General features: G+C 39.5%; 2 protein-coding genes across 2 annotated transcripts; one reads left to right on the top strand and one right to left on the bottom strand.

Moving 5' to 3' along the window:
• On the top strand, nt 1,616-3,692 carry LOC109707463. The gene is made up of 6 exons (XM_020228725.1): nt 1,616-1,761; nt 1,895-1,950; nt 2,474-2,597; nt 2,688-2,794; nt 3,139-3,205; nt 3,310-3,692. Exons 1-6 carry the CDS (start codon nt 1,692-1,694, stop codon nt 3,384-3,386), a joined length of 501 nt encoding a protein of 166 aa, XP_020084314.1. The 5' UTR covers nt 1,616-1,691; the 3' UTR covers nt 3,387-3,692.
• On the bottom strand, nt 3,715-8,339 carry LOC109707462 (elongation factor G-2, chloroplastic). Its single transcript, XM_020228724.1, has 4 exons — nt 7,942-8,339; nt 5,450-6,864; nt 4,463-4,975; nt 3,715-4,167 (listed from the first exon to the last, which is right to left on the bottom strand). The coding sequence occupies exons 1-4, from the start codon at nt 8,207-8,209 to the stop codon at nt 3,997-3,999; spliced, it is 2,367 nt and encodes a 788-aa protein (XP_020084313.1). The 5' UTR covers nt 8,210-8,339; the 3' UTR covers nt 3,715-3,996.

Consider the following 9,810-nt stretch of genomic DNA (forward strand, 5'->3'; position numbering starts at 1 on the left):
ATGTTTGGTTTAGTGCAATTGGGTCCAACTGCTGCAGTTGGAACTACATCCAACTTGGTTGCAGTTTCAACTACAGTAGTTAGTGAGGATTAGGATCACCCACAAATTAACAATAATAAATAAATAAATAAATAAATAATATATACATATANAAATTGTTGATTTTTAAGAATTTAAGATAGTAGAGAATAATATTATATTTTTATATTTAAACACTCAGTCTCATGAATGGGCTCGAGATTTTTTAATATGCTTATAACGTGATTTAAATTAAATTGGTGAAAATAAATAATTTTATATTTAACTCTCTCCCATACTTATGGGCTTTTTTATAAGCCAATAGCGTAGACTTAAATTAAATAGATAAGAATTAATATTTTTATATTTAACACCCTCAAAACGTTTGAGAAACAAAAATTAATAACACTAAAAACACAACGTGACTCAAATTCGGAACAAAATTTTAATTTTAATTCTTAACGCGCTCCCTCACAATAATGCTATGCAATGTAAAATGAGTCGGGTTGCACGTGGGCCACCCAGCCCGGCACGACATCAGGCCGGGCTACAGCACGGCAGGACTTCTCGTGCCGGGCCGACCCGAGCTTCCGAGCTTTCCCTGGGGCCTGACGGCCCGGCACTTCACCACTCGAAAGGAAAATGGGCTGTGCTGGGCCGAGAAGAGGCGGACGGCGCAGCACAGAACGGGCTGCTTAGGCTGTGCCNAAAATTTTAAATGTGTCGATTAATAAGTTGAAGAATTGTTGAAAAATATAAAAATATTATATATCTCTATTTATTTATTGATAAATAGTAAGTTTGAATGATTAATAAAATTATACAATTATTTTATGCATAGTGAAGGTAATCTCACCACTCTATCTGAAGAGTTGACAAAATTCACAAATACAACTATCAGCTTCGTATTACCAAATAGAAAAAATGTAATTGCAGCAGTTGCAACTGTAGAAAACCAAACAGACTAGGTGTAGTTACAACTACAGCATTTGCAACTGCATGTATTTCCAACTACACTGTTTCTGCAACTACATCCAACCAAACGGCTCCTAAAAGCATGACGTGACTCAAATTCAGAACAAAAATTTTAATTTTAATTCTTAACGCGCTCACTCACAATAATGCTAGGATACTCCTCACGAATGGGTAAATGTAAAATAAGTCGGGCTGCACGTGGGCCGCCCAGCCCAACACGACCTCAGGCCGGGCTACAGCACAGAAGGAGTTGTAGTGCCGGGCCGACCCGAGCTTCCGAGCTTTCCCTGGGCCCTACGGCCCGGCACGGCACCACTCGAAAGGAAATTGGGCCGTGTGGGGCCGAGGAGAGGCGGACAGCGCAGCACAGAACGGCCTGCTTAGGCTGTTCCAGCCGGATCAGCACGGCACGTGTCCCAATTGCCTTGGGCCTTGGAGTCTGAGCTCGTCCCCAGAAGCTCTCCTCTATGTTTTGGTCCAATCGACCAAAAATTTTTTATCCATTGGACCAAAAACCCAACTCCTGTTAATTTATGCCCGCATTTCTTTGGGCTAGAAACAAGAAGGACAGTAGGCTGGGCCGATTCTTTTCGGCCCCCATTTTCACCATCTCCTCTTACTTTACACCCGAATGCGGAATGGCCGTTCTCCTCCTTTTCTGAACCCTTTCTCTTCTCCGTGAAGGCGAAAACCCTGCGATGCAGCAGCGAAGGCGCCCCACCGGAACGGATGGCTCCGATTTCTCCTACCGCATGGTCGTCGATTCCAGTAACTTCCCCGAAACCACAACACCAAGAACACCGAAACTAAAAATTCAAACAAAAAAAAATTGAAAATAAAAAGCGAAAAAATAGTTTCGCTGCGACGAAGATCTAATTTTCGGTTGCTTTGCTATTTTCAGGGTACACGAAGGTCGCGAAGGGAAAATCTCGCCTCGCTTCTCTCATCGTCTCTCAGGTGGGTGATCGATCATAAGCTCCTCCATTTTTACTTCGACTCCTCTTTTGCAATTTGATTCCGAGTTCGATCCGAGAAGATCTCTAGATTTGCTTCTTCGATCAGATGCAATTAGAAGCTGCTCTTATTCAAAGCCCAGGACCTCCATTTTATTTATTTATTTATTTATTTTGTTTTGCTTTGTACGTTTGAAATTGTTTATACCATGGCGAAACCGAATGATGAAAGCTTGCTACAAAATAAGTATCGGAATTCACTTTTTCCTAATTTTTTGGGTGAAACGAGTTGGCAACAATAACGGCATCCGATAAAAAGTTGGATATATAGGACATGAATCAAACACTTCAACATTTTGGACGATATTGTTTTTTCTTTTCCTTTCTCGGTAGCATTTTGCTTGTTAGTAGCTCATCAAAGTGGAGCATCTTAGTAGAATCATTATAACTCCTTTTAATCTATCGTTCATGTATCCATTCGCATCTTCTGGCTAACCTCTCCTTTTTTCTTGATACATTAAATGTAGGCCGTCAACCAAGTGATTGGATTTCTATGGGTGTTTTTGTCGATATCACAAGAACATGAAGTTGACGAGTTAGCGATCCTTTCGGTCTCTGTCGGACTTGTTTCTCTTTTGATCGGAGAATTAGGTCTGCAAGCATTCCCATTTATGTTACTCTTGAAGTTGTGTTACTTTTTAAAGCTTTGCAGCTTGACTAAATGCAGTCATGTGTTGATAGGTCGAAGGCGCAGCCAAGTGATTTCGCTGAGAATGTATACTGGCCTATCATCTATTGCTACTTTATTGTCTGTCGGAAGTTTTGTTAGGAGTGACTTATTTACCAAGGTAAATTTCTTCTTTCCCTCTATGGAGACCAATAGAGTAATCCCAAAGCATGCCTTTCTTATGTTTACTCCTCTCTCTTAGTAGAATTTTTGAACCAATGAAATTCATAAATGAACCAAACTATCTTAGCTTAGATGGCAAAGTTATCTGGTGCAGAAGTAGTAGCTTCCAGGTTCAGTTCTGGATGAGCACAAAAAATTCTGCCCTTTAGTAGCATGTTGGTGTTAATAGGACCTATGGGCATTTTCTTTATATACATGTGTGTACATCTATATGAGAGGCTACAACAACAACCCATAGATGAATAGCTTGATTTTGCCGACGCTAATTAAGTTTTGAATCAGGTAATCCATCATCAAACAAAGGCCATAACTACTCATGAAATCGTAGGAGCTGGACATGTTTTACTTGGTGAGCAACTAACTCTTCATTGATGGATTTTGTAGACCGATTAGTCAGAGAGTTAATGCTTCTCTCCTTTTCTTTTCGTTGTTTTTATGTCTTCATTTTAACAGGGGTACTGTTACAAGCAATTGTCATCGGTACAACAGTTGCTCTTGTTCACAACATGTCTCCTAAGAGAGCCTCCTGATACGCCAAACATCATCAGCAGCACTTTTAGTACGATATAGTGATGTAGCTCTTTATGTTTGAGTGATTATATTTTAATGAAATTTTCGTTGGAAATTCATGTCAGAAGCAAGATCATCTGTGATTTTTGGCGAGGGAGTCTTCTTGCTTTGAGGGAGTATTCTTATTTTAAAAGATTGATTCTTATAATGAACAAGCAGTCTTATGTTGATGCCATATAAGATTTGTAACAAACAAACACAGGTTGCCATCTTCCATTTTAAAAAATGTAAGAGATGGCAATAGAAAAAACAATTTAAAGAGTTCACATACTAGGCGGCAGTCGTGGATTAGATTGTTACAAAACTCATCTATTGGTCATGCAATGGTAGACAAATTGTTGATTTGGTACAGTAAGATCTGTTTATAGATATATTAGGAAGGAAAAGGAGTGATAGTTAACCAAAATCAATAGGAACTTAGCCAATGTGCTGTTCCAAAAATGACCTTGTTATATTTTGGAAATAAATATGAAAATACACATTTCTAGCCCTGATGCAAACACAAGTATGAAAAGTAGATTCTTTAAACAGATCACATCCCATGAGCTATGTTCTAGGATAAGGAATGACTCAAGCTGTAACTGGTTCCTGTTTTGCTGAGGAGATCTGGTTCTGGATATGCTGTGGGACTACGTCGAATTTAGCGAGCTGCATTGTGTAAGATGCACGGCCTTTCGTCATCCCGCGAAGAGTACTCACATATTGGAACATTTCAGCAAGCGGTACCAAAGCATCAACCACCTGTGTGTTTGAAACAGTAGATATTGTTGTCAAGAACAAAAGCAGCAATAGTTAACCGCAATCAAATATGTTTATTTTTAAGAAGAATTTCGGGTCCGCACATGGAAAGCTGACTCGATTCCTTTTAACTTTTGAAGTGGAACTACAAATTTATACAGTTGTTTAGATGAAATGCCTTCTTTGCAGTGAGATCCTTTGGTGTTTTTAACATTGACTTCATAAGAGCAATATAATAAATTGGGTTGCCTCAGTAGTTCATAAGAACAAAACATCAAAATTATGTTTCTTTCCATACCTTAAGACCGCCAGGCTTATCACTGAAACTGTTGATCTGGCCTCTCCTTGAGTTTAGGTCACCAATAACATCACCCAAGTGCTCTTCAGGAGTCACCACTTCAACTTTCATAATCGGCTCAAGCAGCTTCGGCCCAGCCTTCCTCATCCCCTCCCGAAAAGCACCTCGGGCCGCCAGCTGGAAAGCCAGAACACTAGAATCGACATCGTGATAAGAGCCATCCACTAAGGCAGCTCGAACATCGACAACTGGATAGCCTGCAAGGACACCGTTGCTCATGCACTCTTCGAGTCCTTTCATCACTCCTGGAATGTATTCTTTAGGAACTGCACCTCCCTTTATCTCGCTCTTGAATTCATAACCGCTTCCTGGCTCTAAAGGCTCGAATCTCACTGTGATGTCAGCAAACTGGCCTTGCCCGCCCGACTGCTTCTTGTGGACATACTGCACTTCTGCGACCTTTGAAATGCTCTCTCGGTAGTTTACTTGGGGTGCACCAACATTAGCTTCAACCTGATCATGCATGAAATGTAAATCAGTAAATAAAACTAGAAGAATTGGATAACGGAGAAAATCTCCAAATGAGAAACCGGCACTAAGAAAAGATTGGGGCAGCAACATATTGTGTATGTATAATATTGTTCTGGGATCCAGATTCAAGACAATGCCTCATGAATACATGAATGGATATCACAACTAGACATTCTGGTCAAGTAATAACATCATTTGACTAAGTTATAAAAGCACATCTAACGATGATAACACAATTTAGATAGTAGTTTGGGGGATATTTACAAGTTTAGAATGCTAAACTAATTGCATGGCATTCGGAGGAATAACTTCTTTATAAAAAAAATGCAGGTGCTTTTTAAAGAGTAAAAGTGTAAAACCAATTAAAAAGTTTTGTAATTCTGAAGTATATATACAAACATGAAAAAGCATGTCTAACATGGATTCTATGTAGTGATTATTGGTTAAACTACTAACCTTGAACTCCCTTTTCAACCTATCGACGATAATTTCCAGATGCAGTTCCCCCATTCCTTCGATAACAGTTTGGTTGATCTCCTCATCTCTAGAGAAGTGAAAAGATGGGTCTTCTTGTGCAAGCTTAATTAGTCCAATGGCCATTTTATCAACATCAGCCTTGGTCTTTGGTTCTATGGCAACCTTAATAACTGGATCAGGGAAGTCCATGCGTTCTAGCACTATAGGCTTTTCCGGATCACAAAGTGTTTCGCCAGTAATTGTATCTTTCAAACCAGCAAGAGCAACAATATCACCAGTCAAAGCTAATTTAATATCCTCCCTGCTATTAGCGTGCATCTCCAAAAGTCTCCCGATTCTTTCCTTCTTCCCTTTGTTTGCATTTAGAACATAAGAACCAGCAGTTAACTTCCCAGAGTACACTCTCACGAATGTTAATGATCCTACAAATGGGTCACTCATGATCTTGAAAGCCAATCCAGCAAACGGTTCGTCGTCACTAGCAAGCCTTTCAATGGTGGTTTCAGGGTTCTCAGGATCAGAACCCTTCATTGGTGGCAATTCAATTGGTGAAGGCAAGTAATCCACAACAGCATCAAGCAATGGCTGAACACCTTTGTTTTTGAATGCCGACCCACATAAAACCGGCACAAAACTGCCAGATATCGTGCCTTTTCTAATTAGTTTCTTCATAGTTTCCTCATCCGGCTCAATTCCTTCTAGATAGTTTTCCATAGCTTTATCATCTAATTCAACGATAGTCTCTATCATCTGGGTTCTGTACTCTTCAGCCATTTCTTGGAGATCAGCAGGGATATCTTCATATGCAAATTTAGCACCTAATTCCTCTCCCGTCCATATAACAGCTTTCATTTTCAGCAGGTCAACAACTCCTTGGAAGCTGTCCTCTGCACCGACAGGCAGTTGAACCACTAATGGTTTAGCACCCAAATTTGCGACTATCATATCCCTAGTCCTGAAGAAGTTAGCTCCAAGACGATCCATTTTATTAACAAAACAAATTCTTGGGACTCCGTATTTGTCAGCTTGTCTCCACACAGTTTCAGATTGCGGTTCGACACCAGCGACACTATCGAAGAGGCAAATTGCACCGTCCAAAACCCTAAGAGCACGCTCTACTTCAAGTGTAAAATCGACATGACCAGGTGTATCGATAATGTTAATTCTGTGATTGTTCCAGAAAGTCGTGGTTGCTGCAGAGGTTATGGTTATGCCTCTCTCTTGCTCCTGCTCCATCCAGTCCATCGTAGCAGTCCCTTCATGCACTTCACCGATTTTGTAATTTCTTCCTGTGTAGTAGAGAATGCGTTCCGTGGTAGTTGTTTTTCCAGCATCAATGTGGGCCATAATTCCAATATTGCGGTAGTCCTTCAGTGGTATTACTCGTTTCGTTTCTGACACACAAGGAAGATAAAACTTGATTTATTTGCTCGCTGGAAAAGCAAATCTCATGGTTTCAAAATATTTCTTGACATAACCAAGAAGAAAGCAGAACAAAAAACAAATATTTATGAATGGACAACAAAATAGACACCTAAAGTGTGAAGTCCAAGCATTAATTAAATAACTCAGCCGAGACTTATGGACTACACTAAGTATAAACACTCAAAAATATATTGTAAAAAGAGTAAGCTGAGAACAAACATTCTTGTTATTAGCCAAATAACGCATAATTTGAGATATCAAACTAATGTTCAATATACGATATCTATGTCTAACAGCAATAAAATAAATGATATGAGCTGTGACATCAATATAAATTTGGCACCAAATAGAAAATTTACTACTTTGAATGGCTTGTTCGCACCTTTTCATCTAAGCTAAAGGCTAATTATCCAAGAAATAATTCATCAAATTCAAGACTATGAACAAGTATCTCCTTCCATCCAAGTTAAGGTACATCAGTTGTTAAATATACATTGAAGATTGACTGAGATTACTTTTGAAAATCATCATACCATGAAAACTTGGTCAAAAGACTATGTTACCCATAACAACAAAAATGGAGCTTTTCGCCCCTCCTCCGCCAAAATTGCAGTAGAGTGAACACGAATTGCCGAGAATCTCGAGAGACGGACAGAGACACAGAGGTAACAACTGTTTACAGCTCTTAACCGCAGTGAATTATGCAGTACGGGAGCGTATACCATTTCTTTCTGTCATTAATCCTTTATTTGGAAAAAAAAAGAAAAACACAAAATATAACATTCCAGTGATAGCAAATGAACATAATTCTCATAATAATCAGAGGACTCATAGGCACCGCAACATAACAAACCTTATCCAAAACATGATTTAAATGGTAATCTACTCCAATCTACACTACTTATCTCAGTCATTAACACAAACACAACGAATGCGTCTCAGAGTTGTACAATTACAACACAAAGCACACCGATTCATAATTCAAAATAGAAACGTAACACGAGCTAACAACAGGAACTGGATATAACTGGTGATAAGAAGCTAACCATCGGCGGCCATGGCGACGACGGAGAGCTTTGGCTTCCGCTGCAGCAAAGAAGACGACGGAAGCAGCGGCGGCGGCGGCGAGTTCGAGCTGATGCGGAGGTTGCCGAAGAAGTCGGAGGCGGAGGCGGAGGCGCGGCGGAGGCCGGACGCGAAGAAGAGCGGCGGCGTCGGCGCGAGGAGGCGGCGGGAAGCGAGAGGGCGGCTCGGCCGACGCGGCGCCGCGCGCGCGGCCGGCGCTGCTGCTCCGCGAATCGCTTCTCCCTCCATGGCTTACTCTCCTTCCTCTTTTTGCTCTTCTTAGAATTGTGAGCTTCTACCACTGCGTTAGCGCTTTCGCTCAGGATAACGGAAGCTGCGATGGATGTTTCTTTCCTTCCTCTCGTTTTGGATTTTAAATGCGGGAATATGCTGGAAGAAGAAAAAACTGAACAAGAAATTTTATTTGGAAAATGATAGGGGCCGCATTAAATGTACCCTCGCTTCTGCCTCAAATATCAGCAGTGCCACTGGATTAAGTGCGCAAAGCTAGCAAGAGGTGCAGCTATCTTGCGTACCTGTTTTGCAGACCAATTTTTGTAAATTATTATTGGTCTTACTACTGTTCATTTAGCAGACAAAATTGGTTTCTGATAATAATAGCGATTCAGTCAGTCGGCCAAAAATATTCCAACAATCGAGATTGATTATGTGATTGATAAATTGCCAAATAAAATAGTGTGGTTAAATTTATAACAAAATGTGCTATAAAAGATCTGCCGTCTATTAATGAATATATATATATATATATATATTGATCATCGGACAGAAAAGATTATCCGCTATAATATTTTTATTGAATAAGCAATCCCCATCGGAAAAAACTAGCATACTAAATGAGGAACGGTCCTAATTGTGTGCTTATACGATATTTACTTCTTTATACAGAAAAATCATAAGTACTCATAGAATCCTCAGAGGAGGCCCGAGGTCCATGGAGTAGAACAATTAACTTCTGAAACACTGAAAAAAGACTAAAAGGGTTAATCTTATTGTCGGCTATCTAGTGGATTTTCTGTATTGAGAGGAACAATATAATCTTCATAGCGAAATCTGTCGTTCTCTCTCAATCGCTTGAACACGTCAGACTACTTATAATCGTGAGAAAAAAACTTGACTAATTTTTAAATTACATGCTCCTCATCTGTCACGATTTTTTTTACTTTTTGTTCTTTTTTCTTTTGGAGGTCTTGACTGCTTTCATCTTTATTACTAAATTTTTTTTGTCTAATGAATGAAATAAGTAATTTACTATCTTTTTATTAAAAATAAATAAATAAATAAATGAGGACAACTTTGAGCATTAGTTTCGGCTTTAACAGTCATGAATTAAAGTTAAAATGGTAAATGTAACTAATAATAATAATAATAACTTCTATATGAACAGAATAAGAATTACTAATTACACTAATGATGTATTATAGTTGGATCGAAACCTATCTACAAATGCCAACCAGGGTTAGTGCAGGAACAAATCTGTAATTTCTTGTACTCAATTTGTGCCCAATAAACCAATTGGATTAACACATAAATATCCCCAATAATCAATTGGATTAACATATAAATACAAAATTAACCAAAAAAATATACAAGATATAATTTGTAATGAGTGACAGAAGGGTAAGAGTGGGCATATTGATAGCAAGGGCTGGGAAGCGTCCACGTCGGCACGCTCCGGAGCCGCAAACGGTTGGATGGACATGGACTCAAATTTGGTTCGCACAAAACTCACCACTAGACTCATCTGGTTGGGGCGCCGAAGCGGCTGGACCGTTTCTGGCCGCGAGTTAATACTTACGGGTTTTATTTAAAAAACACCGGATTTTGTACCA

This window comes from Ananas comosus, linkage group 3 (genome assembly GCF_001540865.1).
Source record: "Ananas comosus cultivar F153 linkage group 3, ASM154086v1, whole genome shotgun sequence".
Taxonomy (NCBI): Eukaryota; Viridiplantae; Streptophyta; class Magnoliopsida; order Poales; family Bromeliaceae; genus Ananas; species Ananas comosus.